This window comes from Pelodiscus sinensis, chromosome 2, assembly GCF_052426305.1.
Source record: "Pelodiscus sinensis isolate ZL-2025 chromosome 2, ASM5242630v1, whole genome shotgun sequence".
Lineage (NCBI taxonomy): Eukaryota > Metazoa > Chordata > Testudines > Trionychidae > Pelodiscus > Pelodiscus sinensis.
Window position 1 is genome coordinate 243,960,146 of NC_143053.1, and position 20,330 is coordinate 243,980,475.

At 41.3% G+C, this 20,330-nt stretch overlaps 1 protein-coding gene across 7 annotated transcripts in view; it reads right to left on the reverse strand.

The window, feature by feature from the left end:
* Positions 1 to 20,330, reverse strand: part of RBM33 (RNA binding motif protein 33) — a 171,348-nt gene that overhangs the window by 132,678 nt on the left and 18,340 nt on the right. For all 7 annotated transcript variants that reach the window (XM_075922758.2, XM_075922757.2, XM_075922763.2 and 4 more), the window contains exons 3-6: positions 17,088 to 17,136; positions 13,419 to 13,495; positions 8,988 to 9,300; positions 7,707 to 7,814 (exon numbers count right to left, since the gene is read on the reverse strand). In XM_075922758.2, the coding sequence (XP_075778873.1) occupies positions 7,707 to 7,814; positions 8,988 to 9,300; positions 13,419 to 13,495; positions 17,088 to 17,136 (547 nt within the window). The remainder of the gene's footprint in view (positions 1 to 7,706; positions 7,815 to 8,987; positions 9,301 to 13,418; positions 13,496 to 17,087; positions 17,137 to 20,330) is intronic.

Sequence of the window (20,330 nt, forward strand, 5' to 3'; positions counted from 1 at the left end):
TAGGAAGGAACAATCAGTTCTACACATAAGGATGGAAAGTGACTGTCTAGGAAGGAGTACTGCAGAAAGGGATCTAGGGGTCATAGTGGACACAAGCTAAATATGAGTCAACAGTATGACACCGATGCAAAAAAAGCAAACATTTCTCTGGGATGCATTAACAGGACTGTTGAGAGCAAAACATGAGAAGTCATTCATCTGCTCTATTCTGCACTGATTAGGCCTTAGTTGGAGTACTGTGTACAGTTCTGGACAATACATTTCAAGAAAGATGTGGAGAAACTGGAGAAGGTCCAAAGAAGAGCAACAAAAATGATTCAAGGTCTAGAAAACATAACCCACGAGAGACTACTGAAAGAATTGGGCTTGTTTAGTTTAGAAAAGATGACTGGGAGGAGACATTATAGTGGTTTTCAAGTATCTAAAATGGTGTTACAAGGAGAAGGGAGAAAAATTGTTCTCCTTGGCCTCTGAGGATAGGACAAGAAGCAATGGGCTCAAATTGCAGCAAAAGGAGGTTTAAGTTACATTAGGAAAAACTTCCTAACTGTCAGGGTGGTGAAACACTGGAATAAATTGCCTAGAGACGTTGTAGATTCTCCATCATTGGAGATATTTGAGAGCTGGTTAGACAGACATCTATCAGGGATGATCTAGACGGTACTTGGCCCTGCTGTGAGGGCAGGGGACTAGACATGACAACTCTTGAGGTCCTTTCCAGTTCTAGTATTCTATTAATTGTATTTTTATTACAGTGTGTAAGAGAATATTTTGAATATTCTACCAGAACCAAATCAGATTAGCCCACAACTTTTAAAGAACAAAACCACATCAAATTTCCTGTGATGACAGAGAAAAATGACTTTCCTAGTTCCAGGGTTTGGATACATTCCGCCTGGATTATTAAAAAAACACTGATAAAATAAAGTGCTACATTGTCCTGCATTTTGATAAAATAAATTAATTCTTCTTAGTGTTTAAGACTCAGAGCAATTGAAGATATCTACAGTTTCTAAATTATACTCCTTTGATTAGGTACAGTTTTACTTATCTTGAGAAAATATTCTAGCGGAAATGAAGTTTAAATTCAGCAGTTTCTCATCTCATCAAAATAATGAAGAATGTATGTTATGCAGTAACCAGTTTTAATATACTAAAATCGGCATAATGGAATGCTGTTGATCTCAAGTCAAGTCAGAAATTATCTTGTGGGAGCAAACCTTCATTAGTCACAGAAAACCAAAGCCCAAGCATCAGTCTCTCTCTAGACAGTCTAATCTCCACCCAGTTCTTCCCATCCCTCAGAAAAAAAAAAAAAAAAGAGTTCTCCTGTCCTGGGACAGTGGATAGAAAACGTAAAAATGTTAAATTTGATTGATAGTTAGAAATTTAAAATATTATATTATAGCATTATTTGCCATGAAAGACTGGGTTTCTGTTTTGTTTAAACATACTAGCAATCCAATTCCTGATTTATTGGGTCTCACACACACAAATTTTAGTGCCAACAAATGAACTATAACTTTTTTCCTGTATGTTGAACTAAAAGCAAGACATGATTTTGTATTCTAAATTGGGGCACTTAAAGTATTAAATCATAGGAAGCAGACAAGGCAGAAATACGTAGGAGCCAATTAGTTTCAAAGGCAACACACATCAAGTCTAATTTTCCCACTGCAACTGAATGCAATAAATGTTTAGGCAACAGGAAAAACAGGATGGAGCTCTTTAAAGGTCCCAACTATATTTAAATTACAAGGAAAAAGAAAGGTAAGGCAAGAAAAATGTGGGCAAATTGGGAAAAAAAAGTCCATAGAAGAGCAAAAATGATTAAAAGGTCCAGAAAGCATGGCTTATGAGGCAAGATTGAAGGAAAAAAAAAAAAAAAAAAAAAAAAAACCACCACCACACCCCATATACACACTTTATTTAGTCTGGAAAAGAGAAGATTGAAAAGGGACATTATAACAGTCTTCAAATATCTAAATAGTTGTTATACAAGGAGGAGGGAGAAAAATTATTCTCCTTAACTTCTGATGAATAGGTTTAAACTACAGCAAGGGAAGTATAGGATGCACATTAGGAAAAACTTCCAAATGTCAGGGTGGTTAAGGAGGTTGTGGAATCTCTACCATTGTCTAACTTGCTTTTTAAAATCTCCGAGTACCTGTTAGGACAGTCTAGTGATGATGCTCACTCCTGCCATTAGTGCAGGGGACTGAACCTGATGACCTCTCAAGGTCCCTTCCAGTCCTATGATTTTATCAGTGTGGCTCCTATAGCATCTAGAAATCCTGCTGTTGAGTAGAAAGACAGTATAATAATGAGACAGAGACAAATCAGAAATTAAATTTGGCTCTACAGCATGTCACGGAGTATTAATGCTAAGCCTTCCATATTTTTAATGGTTTAATGTAGGTGATTAATAGATGTATTGTGCTTTGATATTAGTCTGATACCTGAATTCTCATCTTCAAAGTCTCATTCATGGAAGCAACTGAATGTTTCATATTGATGGAGCCATTAGATCAGTGTTTCCCAATTTTATTTGGCCACGGAACCCTTTTAAACTCGAAAGAATTTCGCAGAACCCCTAATAACAGTATTATATACGTAGCTGAAAAAGTAGACCACAAATAAGAAAGTATAATAATATACAAATGCTAAACAAGGTCAAGAGATCAACATTTAGTTTAATTGCACATATTTAAAAACTACATTTAATGTGTACAAAAGATAAAGCTCAAAAACTTAAAATGCATTATATCGGCAGTGTTCAATGCAAACAATGGTTTTTCTTCTTTTCTCGGCAAATTCTGTTTATATTTGGTTTAATACTGGAAAGTTGGATTTGCATACCTGGCGCAGCATTCAGTCGATTTATGTTTTTTGTTTTTGCTGCTGCGTTAATTTGAACAAGTATGTGCTGGCAAAAGGTAACAACTGATGAATTGCACGTCTTGATAAAGCTGAATATACTTGACATAAACCACCCCAAAATGTAATCAGAAAAATTTCTTTAAATTTTTGTATTAATTGGCCTTCTGAAGCGATTTCAATTAGGTTTTCATAATCTTGTGTACAAAAACGGACTGGCTTTTCTGTTTACTTAATGGATTTCAAATCCAGTTATTGTCACTTATGGTTGGAAAATACTTCATGATGTTTGAGTATGAATTGCAAAGATGATCTGCAATGTCCTGGCCAGGAGGGAGGGTACAAGAAGAGACTTGGGGCAGGGTGCCTGGCCAGGAGAGAGGGTACAGGAGCGGTCTTGGGGTAGGGTGTCAGAGCAAGCTGAGAATGCGAGGCCTTGGCACGGGGAGGGAAGTGAGTGAGGTGGATTTGGGTGCAGGAATGAGGAGCAATGCTTACCTGGCTTGGCACCCTGCTGCAGCAGAGAAAGCCTCCAGGCAGCATGCTCTTGTTCCCCCAGCAGGAGGGATTCCAGCACAGCTGCAGCACCAGGTCAGGCTTCCCGCTGGCAGGGGTGTCTGTGTCTGTGTCCACCCCGACCTTCACCACCAGACCAGACTCTGCCGCTTCCCCAGCAGGCTAGGGAGGGATGCAGGGGGGAGAGAGACCAACAGCACACACAGGGGCAGCAGGCCTGAGCAAACCCCGAGGGTGGTCAGAGCCAAAACATGCCCTGAGTGGGAGGGGCAGTGCCCCAGCCAAGTTCCATTCTGGGATCGGAGTGCAGGCAGCAATTTAAAAATGGCGAGGCCCAGGAGTGGCTACTCAGCACCCCTTCCCTCCGAGCAGCAGCAGTCACTGCAACAAGCCGCCACCTGCACACGTGGGGGGAAGGGAGAGAGAGGGGGCGCATGCTTCCGTACCGGAGGTCCCATGGGACAGGGGCAATCCTGCGGGGTAAGGAGAGGGCCACACCATGCGCAGTGGTGAGGCAGCCGCAGTGGGTGGTGGAGTTCCCAGAGCCACGCACCGCCAGGAGCCCACCCTCGCCGGCACAACTCCAATGGGAGCTGCTTGCAGGCTGTGCAGGGGACGGGGGAGTAAAGTTTTCTCATGGAACCCTTAGGTTTACTTTGTGAAACCCCAGGGTTCCGTGGAACACTATTTGGTAAACATTCCATTAGATGAATCACTTTTGGATTAGTTATTTTCTCAGAATAATCCTTTCACCCCCACTTGGGGATGCATATAAGTCTGTCCATGGTAATTAGCTTGTGATTTGGGACAGAAATACTGTTGAGTCCTGAAGAATAGCCCAGTTATGAGCACAAGCAAGTTCTAACCAGCAGATTACAACTGGAAAGTGTGGCAATTATACTGGGAGAGGAAATGCATTACCAGGGAGAGAAATGATGATAATGGAAAGGGTGAACAAAACAATGATTTATTGCCTCAAGAGGTGGGTCTCAGTTACCAACATCTTTAGTTACACTACATTTTCAAGCTGATAATTAAGATAAAATATTGTTGACATTTTTGTCAATAGCAAGAACATAAACAGCTAAGATCATAGCCAAATAACACCACACACTATGAATTTACTGATTCTCCTTCGAATAAAGGATCAGATATTAGTACATTGCTTTTACTAAAAAACTACAGGCAGGCAGTCCTATAAATCTGAGGCAGTTTGAAGTTTCTCTGAAAATATAGGCTACGGAACAAGTAAATTTCTGGTCAGTTTTTAGGTGGGTCAAAATCTAGCCGTAAATAGGCTGACAACATCTTCTTTAATCTATAACTAAAAAGAATCTCAAAGGATTTAAGCTGATGGAAAAAGTAGGTAACATAAGATGAAGAGGTGCATATATGTAAAAATCACTAATTATATCTTTTCTAGTTATACAATTTCTCTCATTCTCCCAGTGGGTTCGAGCTGGTTAAATTTTTCTGCTGTTGCTGGAAAGAAGTCTAGAGCATATTATGCCCAACAGCAAACCAACTCCTCTAAGGTCTCAAACTGTACACTCATGATGACTGATCTGATTTTTCTTAGCCTCTCATTCTCCTTAAGTTGTCCAAAAGAGTCTGAGAGAACTACTACTGAGATTACTTCTGAAGTAAGCTCATTTTCCCCTCTATGAACTTACAACTTTGCAACAAAATGTCAAGTAGGTTAATATAGCACCTAAGAAGCAATCCGTTAGCAACAAAGTATTTATCCACAACTGCACCGTGGTGGTCCTAAAGACAACACACCTTGCTGCCAACTTCCTTTTGTCAACCACCTCTGTCTTGCTTGGAGCCTGTCCTGCATCCGCTGTCACTAACAACCTTGGGACGCCGTGTCCCAATGACCCGACTTAAATTGACAACCGCACATTTCCACAGATCCTGCCCCAGCACTCCCAGTGCTCTCTGATCCCGCCCCACATACCGTTGGTGCCCCTTGCTCCACAAACTCCATGACTACCTGTTGTGTCAAATCCCAGTCCTGCCCCACTAACCCTGCAACTGCCTGGTCCACAAACTGTGAGACCCCCTACCATCCCCGACCCTGCTCAGACACCCTTAGATCTGCTGCCCTGAGACAGAAGCAAGAGCTGTGTCGCACCAGGCTCCATAATCACTGAACCACTGCAACCCACCCCCTCTTTCCCTTTGACCTCTAACCCCTACCCTACCCTCCCTCAGCCCCAGACCTCCCCTCCCTTAACCTCTAGCCCCAACCTAGGCCCTTGCTCCCCAGTGCCCAACACCCTTTGACCCTCACCCCTACGCCATGTGTGCCCTTTAACCTCTGACTCCTACAGCCAATGCCAACACCCTCTTGTCCTGTAATCCCACCACACCCTCACACAACACCCCTTTGCCCTGAGACCCCCACCCTACCCCTGCACTCTCCAAAGCAAGGCTGCCCCTTCTAGGGAGCGAGGCTGTTACTGCTGCACAGGCAGGGGGAGCAGCCATTGGCAGTGCGTGTTTTCTCTCCTCCTTCACACTCCCTGCCTCCCCAAGTGTGTCTCACACCCCCATGGGCTGAGGCAGGAGGAGTGCAGAGCCCCCTGCTGAGCTGCTATCTTACCTGGTTGGAAAGGGGAAGGAGGCATAACCTGTTCTGCCTTCTTAGCGTCAGCTCCAGCGCCATCACCAGGAAAAATCAACCACCATGGCTGCCAGAGCTGAAGCCGGCTGCCATGTGGGCAGGGGGAATGGCCATTGGTAGCGCATGTGCTCACTCCTCCTTCCCGTCCCCATTCCTCTTCCCCCACAAGCACTTCTCACACCCCAATGGGTAGAGGTGGGGGTGGGGAAGAGAACGCGGAGCCCCAGCGGGACTGCCATCTAACCTGGGTGGGAGGGGGGAGGAGAATAGGTGGTGCCTTCTACTCCCCACCTTCTGCCACCAGGCAAAATCAGTCACCACGGTTGCCACCCCTGAAGCAAACTGCTGTGCAGCGGGGCTGAGGTGAGCCCGAACCCCCAGAGCTGCTGCCAACAGCCAGCTTCAGCTCTGGCAGCCGGCACGGCCTAGTAGTCAGCAGTTCGCGGGCCGACACCAGTCCGCAGACTGGTGGTTGGTAACTGTTGATATACACTAGTTGTTCTCAAACTTTTTCTGCTCCGGCGCCCTTTACATGCGTAAAAATTATGCGGAGCCCCAGCAGTCCACTGATTGTATGTGTTGTACCTATTGACGTTTCCAGTTCATCAGCCTCGTGGAGGCCCTGTAGATGTCTGGGCTCCGCGGAGCACAGTTTGAGAAACACAGATCTACACCATCTTGAGAGGTTATCCCATCCAGCATAGGTATTGCACCTTCTCAAGAGGCAGTAGCTAAGCTGACCAAAGATCTCTTCCATTGACCTAAGGCCATCTGCATTGGGGGTCAGTCGATTTAAATACATCCCTCAGATGTGGATTTTTCACATTCTTAAACAACATAGCCATCCCACCTCAATGAGTATTCCAACAAATCCTATAAATTAAATTATGGAATAAGAATAAATACTGCACCAGATTCCTAGGGAGGCAGTAAACAACATATTTCCTTGCCACCGGGAATCTGTTGTAAGTTAATGCTGCAGAGTCATTACAACACTTAACCTCCCTGGTTACAGAAGGAATCTGAGTTTTTGGCATCAAGCCTCTGTAACTCTCCAACAGGGAAACATGGAGCCTCCTTTCCTGATGGAGCCATAGAAAACTATACGGAGAAGCTTGTGGAATTTTCAGAACCATGCATAAGATGCTCCCACATAAGATACCAGGATGGCCTTTTCTCTTTTTACTTTCAGTGACACATAGGCTCCTAAATGCTTACATTTTCTTTGAAATGAGACCTAGGCACTTTTTAAAATTTACTATTTTGACCCCAATATATTTAATTTGAGCAGGAAGGTGGTACATTATAGTTACTAGGAATATGTGGCAGAACGTCGTGTTATGTGAGTGGATGTTTATCATAACTCTGAACAAAAATATTACAGTTCTTTCAAAAGTTTATAATTGATCAGATTTAATTTAGCTTTGAAATGTTACTATGCAGAAGAAAAATGCTGTATTTAATTATCTTAATTTAAATTAAACAAGCAAAACTAGTAAAGGACAATAAAACATTTCGGCATTATACTATCCATCCTAAAAATAAAGTGATGGCATCAAGAACTGTTGGCATTAAGCTAGTTCACAGCCAGTTGGCATTGAACAGCCAGCAATTTGAACAATTCTAAATTATTATAAATTCTGCAATAAGCAACTTTTCAAAATGTGTTAGGTGTATAACATACCTCTTCTGATTCATTTGTAGGTGTCTGGGAATCAGCGACCTCTTCAGCTACATATTCTTCCTGTTCTTCCATCCCTTGTTGATTATATGACTGTATATAATCTTCATCCTAAAACAATTATACAAGGAAGTTACAAGAGCCACTATATAAGAGTTCAGAACTATACGTGCATAGTTTATAGAAATTGAAAACACGCTTAAATCAAAATTTGGGCTATCACTAATTTTCTATCACACATGGTAGTTAATTTAGCAGGGTTTTTAAGATAGTAGTGTTAAAGCCACGACAGCTGACAACATTGTATTAATAACATTGCACAGCAATACAGATAATATGTAGTGATTCATCTCATGGCACAACATATGCCCCATTAAATATCAATAGTATGAGAATCAGGCTCTTATAATTTAAAAGATATGGAGGTAAATCTGGAATAGTTGCTTATCCAAAGTGCCATCTGCCCCGTGGAACTATAAATCCATCTTTATTTTAAAAGGGAAAAAAATAAAAGATTAATACTCTTTTAAAAAATATTCTACTAATTTTATACCATTATTATTCATTTGTATTTAAGTGATGCCTAAAAGGCACAAACAAGGATCAAGCACCTATTGCACTAGATGCTGTACAAACAAGAATAAAAAAAAAAGCAAAAACTTCTGAATGTCTACGCAAATTTTATGCCAATTTTTTTCTTTTAAACTGTGATTATGTACTATATTTACTTACAAGTATATTAGCACATGGTCTTCTGCATTCTGCTTAAAAGATATCAAATTATGCATGTGACATTTTCTGAACTAACCTCCAATCTCTTTATTCAGATTTAGACAGTTCTCAGTTACAAAAAGGATGAATGAGCAGGACATCAATCACTTTGGAATATTAGCACCTTAAAGATGTCTTTAGCAGGTCAATAATCTTTTCACCTTGGAAGGACTTTATCAGATCTTGTCTAAAGCCTGGATAAAAGCTTTTGCATTAAGTACTTCTAACAATTGGCAGTGTATCTCCACCACACAAAGCTGTTTTCTTCCTTAAGGATACAACCCTCAAGGTCATGGTTCTCAACTGCCTTCCAGACTGACAAAGGAGCATTACCTACCGCCAAACAAGCTGTCAACACAAACTTTGTCACAGCCTAGATAAAGAAACTGGCAGACAGTGATAATAGGTCTAATTTCCACCCCTCCCTAGGGAGGTAAATAGATTTCAAATCAGTCTAAAACCTATGCACGTGAAGCAATGTGATCTTTGGAGATATAATAGAAATAAACTCACTGCAAATTCATCTAGAGGTTCATTGATTTCAAGGTCTAGCACTTCATCATTGTAAATTTCTTCCTCTCCCTGTTCTTCCACATATTCTATTTGGTCTTCTGTCAGCTCAGCATCATTGCCTTCATACTGTCCTTCCTCTGTGTATTCTTGAGCATATACTTCAGGTTCATCCGATTTGTCATAAGCTATTTCATCCTCCCCTTGGTCGTATTCTGAATCATGTTCTATCGCATGCTCATTAGCATTCTCAGAGAATTCAAATGATGTAAGCATGCCAGATGTAGCATTAAGACTAACTGTGACACCTTGAGAACTGCAGTGGAAGGGTGAAAAAAGATCATATTGAAGTTGAAAGTATACCATTTAACTACATTTGTGATGATTTAATACAAAGGAACAGACAAGTACATGTACTTTAAGTTAGTGGTCAAAAATATAGCTCAAACACCAACTTGACTGCATGCCATAAACTCATAATGCATACTGTACCACAGCTTATCACCAGCTGCAGATTATTTGACCAGGGGAATCAAACCAACCAGATGGTCTAATGGGTCAGGCTGGCAGAAGTCCTGCACAGTAACCAAGCAGATTGCATTCAATTTTAAGTTCCAGACTAACAAAAATACAGTAAATGATTTCAATTGCATCTGCTTCTAATACCTCCAAATAAGTTACTAAATCATTGTTATTAATACAAATAGAAAATCAGCTGGAATTTAGGTTGTTGTATTTATTGCGGTAGATTTAATTTTCCATTCAGAAAAAAAAATACCATTTACACAATGAAGAACTATCTTTTAAAGGTGACCTGTGAAGGTTTAAAAAAATTCTTATGTTCGTTTGCATGAACCTAAAAACATCATTTAAGAAATCATTTGAAAACTTCAGATCCTTCTGATCAGCTACATCTAGAGTTTAAGTTTTCATGTTTGCTTTGCAACTGCAGATATCACAACCATCTAAAAACAGTTCATTTCCAACTCAAGGTTTGGAGAGAAAGTAGTAAAACCAGTTGATTCACAAATATGCTTTATATTGCATTTATCTAAAGTCCACCCTTACTGATTTGCCGAAAATTTTTCTTGGAAAATGCTTTTGGGGGGGGGGGGGGGTGCTTTACTTTTAATTGTTTTTCTTTTTACAATGTTACAACTCTAGAAGTCCTTTTAATAGGCACCTACTTTTGCAAAATTTAGGACCACAAAAGCCAGACAGATTTGTATGCTAGCTGTACACCAAGCTGGCCCCAGACTGGAGGACTTTGAAAGAAAGCAGGAAGGAAAAGCAGCAAAACCATTTACTCCATAGAGAACAATAATACCAGCTGCAGAAATGGATAAGTAATAGTTCATATAAATCAGGGTTTATCCACTTAAAATGATGCACCGGCACGCTTCAGTTAAGACACTGCATGCTGACAAGAAGGGCTCTCCACCTCCACTAGAAGTGGTCGCTACATAGATGGAAGAATTAGATTTTTCTCACCCCTGAACAACATAGTTATTCTAACTCAAATTTCCTGATGTAGACTGGCCTCAGTTTCCCTGCCCGTGGGTAGGTACTCTCCTCTTTCCTTTCGCCACCTGTACAGTCATATAGTTACACCTTGCTACACAGCACAAGAAAGCAAAGGTACCATGGGAGAGAAATAGAGAACATACACCCTAGTCTAGTGTATCAAAGGAAAACCCTGTTTCCGTTCTGATGGCTCTTTAGCTCAATTCTGCTGACAGAAGATCATCATGTGCCCAGATTGCTAGTCTGATGGAGGGAGTTTGACCCAACTTCTATAATTGCAATAGAGAAAGCTACCTGCTCTTCCTCCCTCCCCAGCCCATTATGGATTGCAGGTGGGAATACAATCTTAGGATAGGCACCACTTGGTCTCCTAGGGTACGTCTAGACTACATGCCTCTGTCGCCAGAGGTTTACCTGGGTGGTCGACAAATACCTTTGATGTCGGCAGGGGAGCGTCCAGACTATCGCGCTGAGCCGACAAACAGCTGATCAGCTGTTTGTCGGCTCAGCGCAGCAGCCATGTAAATTTAAATGAAGCGGCGATTATTTAAATCGCCGCTTCATTTTACTATGTCGGGTAGCCTAATCTACATGCCTCTGTCGCCAGAGGCATGTAGTCTAGACGTACCCCTAGAGTGAGCTTCTTCCAAGGTGTCAGATATTGTATTGGATCATGAGACCCCTTTATAGCCTGTACACTCATTCAGCTGACAGTGAGTTAGGGACACGCACCCTAACAGAATCATCTGTCTGGGAGTGACTGTTCAGCTCTCAAGCCTTTGTGCAAGTTTCAGTGCTGCATGGTACATGAAGGGATGCAATAACACAGCCCTTAATTCAAATTTCATGCACTTTGCAGCTATTCCCCCCAAGCACTCAGTTTAGGGGGTATATCTGGAACTCTGCAGGAGACAAGGCTTACCATGGTGCTTAGGGGAAGAGGGGAGAGAAGAACCAGGACCTGTGCCGATATCAATGATTTAAAAACAAAAAGACAGTTAACTGAAAGTTAAGATTGCATAGCTGAAATGTGTTCTAGCTCAAATGATATGCGTAAATAATGGGCTGAAAACAAAGCATAAGCAATAATGTTAGTCAGTTTTATAAACCACTGAAGTTATACAAGATTACAAGTGCTCTTAGCCATAAATATAATAGGAACATGTTTGATTTATACAAAAAATTCATGGCTATATCCTGATACAAGGGAAAGCAAAGTTTCAAGACAAATAACGCAGATACAGTTATACCTCCACAGTCCAGCATCCTAACCAGGGAATCTGCTGAACCAGGGGAAGTCAATGCCAACTCCTTTGCTGCAGAGCTTCACTTCAGCAGCAGGGCCAGCATTAAAAGAGTGAGGAGATGCACTCAGAGGAAGAGGCAAGGTGGCCGCAGAGCCCTGCAGTTGCGAGCCAGAAGAGCAACTCTGTGGGAGCGTATTAAGCCCCACAGCTGCCAGGCTGTGCTCCAGCCACAAGCTCCACAGCCACCTAGCCTGACTCCACTCATCACTATTCCTCCCTCGAGCTATTTGTGGCACTACGAATGCTTGAAGTGCAGGGGAGGAGTTGCTGAGCACGGGGATCAGCTTTTCTCTATTGAGTGCTCACAAGGCTTCCCAACTGTAGAAGTCCAGACTATAGAGATCCAAACTGTACAACCTTATTCTAGATAACTGAAATTTTTGCATAGGATTACTTTTGATGAACAGATTTTACTATAACATTATTAATGCAATGATTACCTGAATATCTTGCATTTTTTATGCCTAATACTCCATTAAAAATGAATGAGAATATCTAGGATATCAGAGAGAAGGAGGACGAGATAATATCTTTTTATTGGACCAACTTCTGTTGGTGAAAGAGACAAGCTTCTGAGTTTGCACAACTCTTCTTCCAGTCCAAGAAAAGTACTCAATGTCGACAGCTAAAGACAAGGTTAATTCCATATGCTTAAAAATCGGTTTAACACATGTTGAAAGAGATCATTAAGATAATGTGGACAGTTTAACCCCTTTGCAGTCATGGGACAAAGGAGGGGTAATGGGTTACAGGAAGCCTTCAAAAGATGAGCTTGGGAGCTTAAATTCATAACTTTGCTGGACACTAAAAATCATGGACTCCTATTTATCCTAGGAATGCAAATGTATTAGCTGTCCACTTCGCTTGAATTGTCTCTTGCAGCATATGGTAACTCTTTATGCTTAACAATCTGTTTCACCTGTATGTAGCTGGGACACTCCGGGACATGGGCCATACTGACAAAATGCCTTGTGTCGACCTTGCTGTGGAAAAGTTGTCACTTACATTGCCAGGAGCCAAATTTAAGTGTCTCTCTATGCCCATTTAGTGATATCACCTCCCTGAGCAATCTAGTATCACAGTTGACGGGATTAAGTTGATACAATGTGAACACAGACACAGCATTGCTTATGCTGAGTCTTACTGACCTTCAGGAGCTGTCCCACAATGCTCCACAATTGATACAAGTGCTCCTGGTTAGGACTTGCATGACCTATATAAGGAACCATGCGCGCGCGTGCACACACACACCTAATTTAATAATTGTGGTGGCTCCATGCTGACGTGTGAAAAATTCTGTAGTGTACATCAGTGTTCCCTCGAAACTTCAGGCTTTGTGCATGGAGCTGACTGGACAGGGCTGATTAAACACTTGTGAAGCTGTGTTGCCGCGCAGCTTAGAGGGAACACTGGTGTAGACACGGTCTCTGTAACTTCCTTGAGCTCTGTGTAAGCTTGAAAGTTTGTCTTTCACGAACAGAAATTGGTCCAATAAAAGATATTACCTTGCCACCTTATTTCTCTAATAATGTATCTCTCATTAAGCAGCAACTCAGTGAAACTTTAATTAATCCATCAAATTTAGAAAACAAAGAACACATACCTGAAATGTTGTTCGTCTTCATTGTCACTCTGTAGAAGATCATCATTCAGTTCTTCATCTGACAAATCCGACTGATTCTAGATTATAACAAAAAAGTCATGAACATTTGTTGTTTTAAAACACGTCTCTTTGAAAGAAAAGTAAAAGGTTCTCTATACACTACAACAAAACAATCTGGCCAGACAAATTTGATTGCTTTTTGAAAGAATTGTATAATCTTCTGATAAAAGAAATAATATAGAAAACAGCATATCTGAATTATAGTGAAACATTTGATGTAGCCTCTCATGAAAACTTGCAAAATTCATTTCAATTGTCTTATACTTCATCATTGCCAAAGGACTAAAAACTAGCTGAAGGACAAACTAAAGTCTAATGATCAACCAGCAATGTAATGAGTTGGAGGTGATGTTTAGAGGAGTATCAGATGGTTTGGTTTTAAATTGTCTCTTATAAACAGCTTTAATGAATTAATCCAGTAGCATGACTGAGGGTCAGAGTGACTACAGTTTCTTGAGGATACCAACTTGGGAGAGACAAATAACTGGAAAGGATCTAGCAAGGTTAGAAATATGGGCAAATTGGAAGGAGTTCAAAGAAGAGAAAAAAATTACACAGGAGTATGTGATTTTTCCTACCCTTCTCAGAACTGCTTCCAGTTTGTCAGCTATGCTACCAACTGTTTATTTAACTTTAACCAGTTATTAGCTAAAAGATCTAATTGTACATAGCATGGCTAAGTGACAGTATTCCCATACCCCCCACTTTTGTATAAAATAACCAGATCAGATTAAGAAACAAACCAATTTAGGCTTAATATCTGTGAAATAACTTCCTAAAAGATTTACTAGGCTGCTTAACAATATCCAACAGAAAGTGGTGAGAGTCCTGCCCTTGAAAATTTTACAATAAAGACTGCACAAAGCACTACTTCTGCAGCAAAAATTAAAATTGTGCACACAATACTTTAAAATTCTGCAAATTTTATTTGTCAAAGTAAGGCTATACAATCATGCTAGTTTCAATTATTTTGGTAATTTATTTCAAAATACCTGTTAGGAAGTACATCTTAACAATTCAGACACCAAAAAATTCTCCCAGAAGTAGCGAGAATTATAGGAGCCCCTATAACAGTGGTCGTTGGTGTTGGCACTGCCAGTTGATCTTGACATAATGTTCCCCACCCCCCGCAACGAGGAGCCCACACTGGCACTACAGCCTCCCGCCCCTCGACAAACTGGAGCCAAAGTCAGTTTCCTGCTGGAGGGGGAGGGGGCAGAAGGAGGAGTCCTCCTGCAGCTCTGCACCAGATCCAGCTTTGCAGGAAGTGCATGTGCTTTTCCTCCACTCCCCACATCAACGTGCACGCTTTCTTGTCTTGCCTTCCTTCGTTCACCAGGGAGGCAGGGGAGAGGGTTAAGATGGCAGCAGAAGATCCAGAGTGGCTGGATTTCTTAAAGGAGTCGCATGTGTGCATCTTCCAGCGCTTCCTGCAGATCCTTCCCAAGAGATACTTGTCCCCAGACGCCCCCAGGTACCACCTAAGCTGCCCCCTCTCCCATGGCCAGACACCCAGCAGCACCCTGTTCCTGCCCCCTTCCTCCTAGCCAGACACCTACCCCTGTATCCTGCTTCCCACCCAGATTCTGCACCCCCATCCCTAGCCCACTCACTGTCACCTCTGTCCTGCACACTGGATCCCTCATTTTTGGCCCCACCCCAGAGCCGGGGGGAGGGAGAGTGTACAAAATCCACTAGCCCTGGAACCCCAGAAGAGTTAATCTGACCTGAGGCCTTGAACCTCAGTCCTACATACCCTCCTTCTGCCCCACCATAGGGCTGGAGCGCCAAGGGAGTGAGGTGTCTCAATTGGAGCCACATCAGTGAAGGTCGGGGTTTTTGAGGGGTTGGTTTTTTGCATCTCATTTGCGTGGTCCCCGACTGATTTTTCTGTGGGTCAGTGGCCTCCCGACCCACAAAATGTTTCCTGCCCCTCCCATAAATAAAGACAATGTTGAAACATTTTGTGTTGGATATAATATTTTATTTAAAAATGAAGCTTGGCCAACAAGCCCCCATCCGGCCGCAACATTGTAACATCCCTGCACCCCACACACACCCCAACCCTGAGCCTATCATACACCTGAACACCGTCATAAGCCCCCTGAATCTCCAGTCTTGTGCCACAACACTCTTGCACCACCCACACACCGCAAACCTGTGCTCTGAGCCCATCACACACCCAACCCCCACTGCCCAGAGTCCCTCATATACTCCAACCCAAACTCCTGCACCCTGATATCCACAAGTCTGCAGCTTGCTCAGCACACCAACCCTCCACCTGACCCCACAGACCAGACGGGTTCTTATAACTTACTATGGTCACCATTTTTCTCGTAGGGCTGCTCTTTCAGTATAAGATTCAAGAATGTTTTAATTAACCTTTTACTGTGGAAAATTTTGCAATAATTCTTTTTTATTCTTTGAATGTTCTATACTATTTTTGCCTTCACAAAAGGAATTATATAATTCTTGTTTGTGTGCATGAGGAATGTGTGTGCATGGGAGAAGATAGGCCTGAAAGCCATCGCTGCATCCAGATGGTCAAAGGAGGGGCCAGAGACCATCATATGTGCCCATTGTACTGGATTACTAATGAAGGACAAATCAACAACCTTGAAGGGAAAGCAATACCCCCGGAGGAAAAGATAACAAGATCTAACTAAAACCAGAATATGACAACACCAAGAAAGAATCAAGATGCTGATGCAGAATGACAATGAAAGCAGTCTTGAGATAAACATTTGTTGCAAAGTGACTGATTATTACATGATGCAGCAAAACTCAGATTTGTATGAGAAAGATATAAAAGATGGAGTGCCTTACCATTAGTCTTTGAGTTCCGTCCTACAAAGACTCAGAGCATATGATCACAACTAACAGAACCTGGCTCACCTCCTCTCCCTGAATCTAACTGGCAATTAGATAGGTTTGAGACACAGGCAACTATAAAAACATTAACAGGGTGCATCTGGGTGAGCTTGTGTGTTATATTCTAAATAAATGCAGTGTATTGCCTGTTCCCCTGAAAAGATCCTGTGTGCTTCTTATATGCATAACACTGAGACTGGTGAGCAAAACTGGGTGGGAGACCAGTAATTTCATTTCACAAAGGACGGGCTCTGTTCTGTTCTGATTCGGAATAAAAATAAAACGTTTCAAAATTCTCTGCAAAAGGGAATGAAGTCTTGGGGCAAGTCACCAAAGTAGAGGGCCATAAAGTCAGAAACAAAGGTACAGAGGAACTTAATCAAAATTCAACCATCTGTCAAGCATTTCAATTTTGACAAATCAGATTTTCTTTTCCACTGAAAGATGCTATCAGAATTTCTCCAACCACCTTTATTGTTTAGCTGATATAGGAAATACTGAAATATGTAGAAGTTTAAAATGTCCGCTATTGTTTGTGAAATCTTTCATAACAGCCGGCAAGAATTGTTTGAGGAGCCGTTTAGATTTTGGTATTTAAATTGATTTTAGCCAGATAAATAGGCTAAATCATTTATAAATGGTCAGGTAACATGACAGCATAAACTGTGAGTAAAATACAGGTTCACATTTAAAATTGCATGAATTATTCAGCATTCATTAAACATACTTATTTCTTACCTTTTTACCAGGAAGCAAATCTTCTCCAAGCAAATCATCTTCAAGTTCACTAAAAAACATAAGCAAATATTAAGAGTACACACATACTAACACACATTTAGAAAAAAATCTGTAATAATTATTCAATACAGTAACTTCAATATTGGTCAAAGGAGAATTGTTACTGAATTCACAATGCTTTTTAATTGATAAAATATACAGAACAGTAATGTGTCAACTCAGGAAAGAGCTATACATTATGCAAGGGATAGGCACTAAATTTATATATTAAGGAAGGCTGGATTGTTTTCAAGATGTTGGCAGTAGGGATGTAATAGTATAGACGATTAACTAGTTAACCGATAAGCAAAAGTTTATAGGTTTATACTATAGACTAGACAACACGCATTCTTCCTACCCCTCTTGTCAGTAATTTTTTTAACAGGCTGACCAGCGGCCCAGCTCAGTCCAGGCTTGTGCTGGGTTTGGGTCCTATCCCCACTGCGGCTCTGCATTTAAAGAGCATTAGGAGCCAGGCGGGCAGGTAGCCCAACTCTGTGGCATTTAATTTCAGAAAGGGAAACTAACTAACTTCCTCATTTTTGTATAAACAGAAATTAAAAGGTACAGTGAGACAAAATTAAAGTCTCTGCAAGCTTCATGGAAACTTTTCAAAGACACCGTAATAGAGGCCCAACTTAAATATATACCACAAATTAAAAGGCACAGAAAGAGAACCAAAAAAGTGCCACCATGGCTTAACAACCAGGTAAAAGAAGCAGTAACAGATAAAAAGATCTCTTTTAAAAAGTGGAAGTGAAATCCTAGTGAGAAAAATAAAAAGGACTTTGTCAAATTAAGTGTAAAAATATAAGAAAAGCCAAAAAGGAGTTTGAACAGCAGCTAGCCAAAAACTCAAAAAGGAATAGTAAAATGTTTTTAAAGTACATCAGAAGCAAGAAGCCAGCTAAACAACCAGCAGGGCCCTTGGACAATCGAGATGCTAAAGGAGCACTCAAAGATGATAAAGTCAAAACAGAGGAGCTAAATTAATTCTTTGCTTCAGTCGTCACGACTGAGGATATTGGGGAGATTCCCAAACCTGAACCATTCTTTTTAGGTAACAAATCTGAGAAATTGTTCCAGATTGAGGTGTCATTAGAGGAGGTTTAGGAACAAAGTGATAAACTTAATAGTAACAAGTCACTGGGACAAGATGGCATTCACCCAAGTGTTCTAAAAGAACTCAAATGGGAAACTGCAGAACTATTAACTGTGGTTTATAAGCTATCCTTTAAATCAGCTTCTGTACCTAATGATTGGAAGATAGCTAATATGACGCCAATATTTTAAAAAGGGCTCTAGAGCTGATCCCAGCAATTACAGACCGGTAAGTCTAACATCACTACCGGGTAAAATAGCTGAAACTAGTTGAAACTATAGTGAAGAATAAAATTGTCAGACACATGGATGAATATAGTTTGTTGGGGGAAAGTTAACATGGTTTCTGTAAAGGGAAATCATGCCTTACTAATCTGCTAGAGTTCTCTGAGGGTGTCAACAAACATGTGGACAAGGGGATACAGTGGATATAGTATAGATTTCCAGAAAGCCTTTGACAAGGTTCCTCACCAAAGGCTCTTAAGTGAAGTAAGTTGCCATGGGATAAGAGGGAAGATCCTTTCATGGACTGATGACTGGTTAAAAGACAGGAAACAAAGGGTAGGAATAAATGGTAAGTTTTCTGAGTGGAGAGAGGTATTTTTTGGCGGGTGGGTCCCCCAAGGGTCTGTCCTGGGACCCATCCTGTTCAACTTATTTATAAATGTTCTAGAGAAAGGGGTAAACAGTGATGTGGCAAAATTTGTAGAGGATACCAAACTGCTCAAGACAGTTAAGACCAAAGCAGACTAAAGAGCTTCAAAAAGATCTCACCAAACTAAGTGATTGGACAACAAAATGGCAAATGAAATTTAATGATAAATGTAAAGTAATGCGTATTGGAAAAAATAATTCCAACTATATCCACACACACACACACACACACACACACATGATGGAGACTAATTTGGGTACAACTACTCAAGAGAGAGATCTTGGGAGTCATTGTGGATAGTTCTCTGAAAACATCCACTCAGTTTGCAGCGGCAGTCGAAAAAACAAACAAAATATTAGGAGTCAATAAAAAAGGGAGAGAGAATAAGACAGAAAATATTTTATTGTCTCTATATAAAGCCATGATACGCCCACATGTTGAATACTGCATACAGATGTATGTTTTGTTTTGTTTTTAAATGTATGGCATTGGAAACGCTTCAGAAAAGGGCAACAAAAATTATTAGGGGTTTGGAACGGGTCCCATATGAAGAGAAATTAAAAAGACTTGTACTTTTCAGCTTAGATAAGAGGAGACTAAGGGGGGATATGATAGAGGTATATAAAATCATGACTGGTATGGAAAAAGCAAATAAGGAAAAGTTATTTACTTATTCCCACAATAAAAGAACGAGGTCACCAAATCAAATTAATAGGCAGCAGATTTAAAAAAAACAGAAGGAAGTTTTTCTTCACTCAGCGCAGTCAACCTGTAGAACTCCTTGACAGAGGATGTGGTGAAGGCTAGAACTTTAAGAGGATTAAGAAAAGAGCTAGATAGATTCATGGAGGTTAGGTCCATCAATAGCTATTAGCCAGAATGGGTAGGAATGGTGTTCCTAGCCTCTGTTTCTCTGGAGGTGGATGACGGGAGGGTTCACATGAGGATTACCTGTTGTGATCCTTCTCTCTGGGCCATCTGGTATTGGCCACTGTGGGCAGACAGGATATTGGGCTACAAGGACCTTTGGGCTGACCTAGTATGGCCGTTCTTATGTTAACAGTGAGGACTGGGGAACCGGCGTGCAGGCAGGCTGGCTCAGTCCTAGCATCCCAGCTTCTCAGCCCCTTATTAATGCAGAGTTGCAGTGGAGGTTGATGCCGGGAATTGAACCAGCTTGCCTGTGAGCCGGCTCCCCAGCCCGTAATAATGCAGAGCCACAGTGAGGTTAATGCTAGGACCCAGAATGAGCCCAGGACTGAGCCAGCCTGTTGGCCAGCCCACTAACAAATGTACTTGCAGAAAAATGGAGGGGGGAAGGCAATTGCATGTAGCTGACAGCATTAACCAATAAGCATCTGCTTACTGGTTATTCATTTAATCGACTACACTACTGCATCCCTAAAAGGAGCTAATATTCCTGGTAGCCCATTAGGCCCAGTATGTAT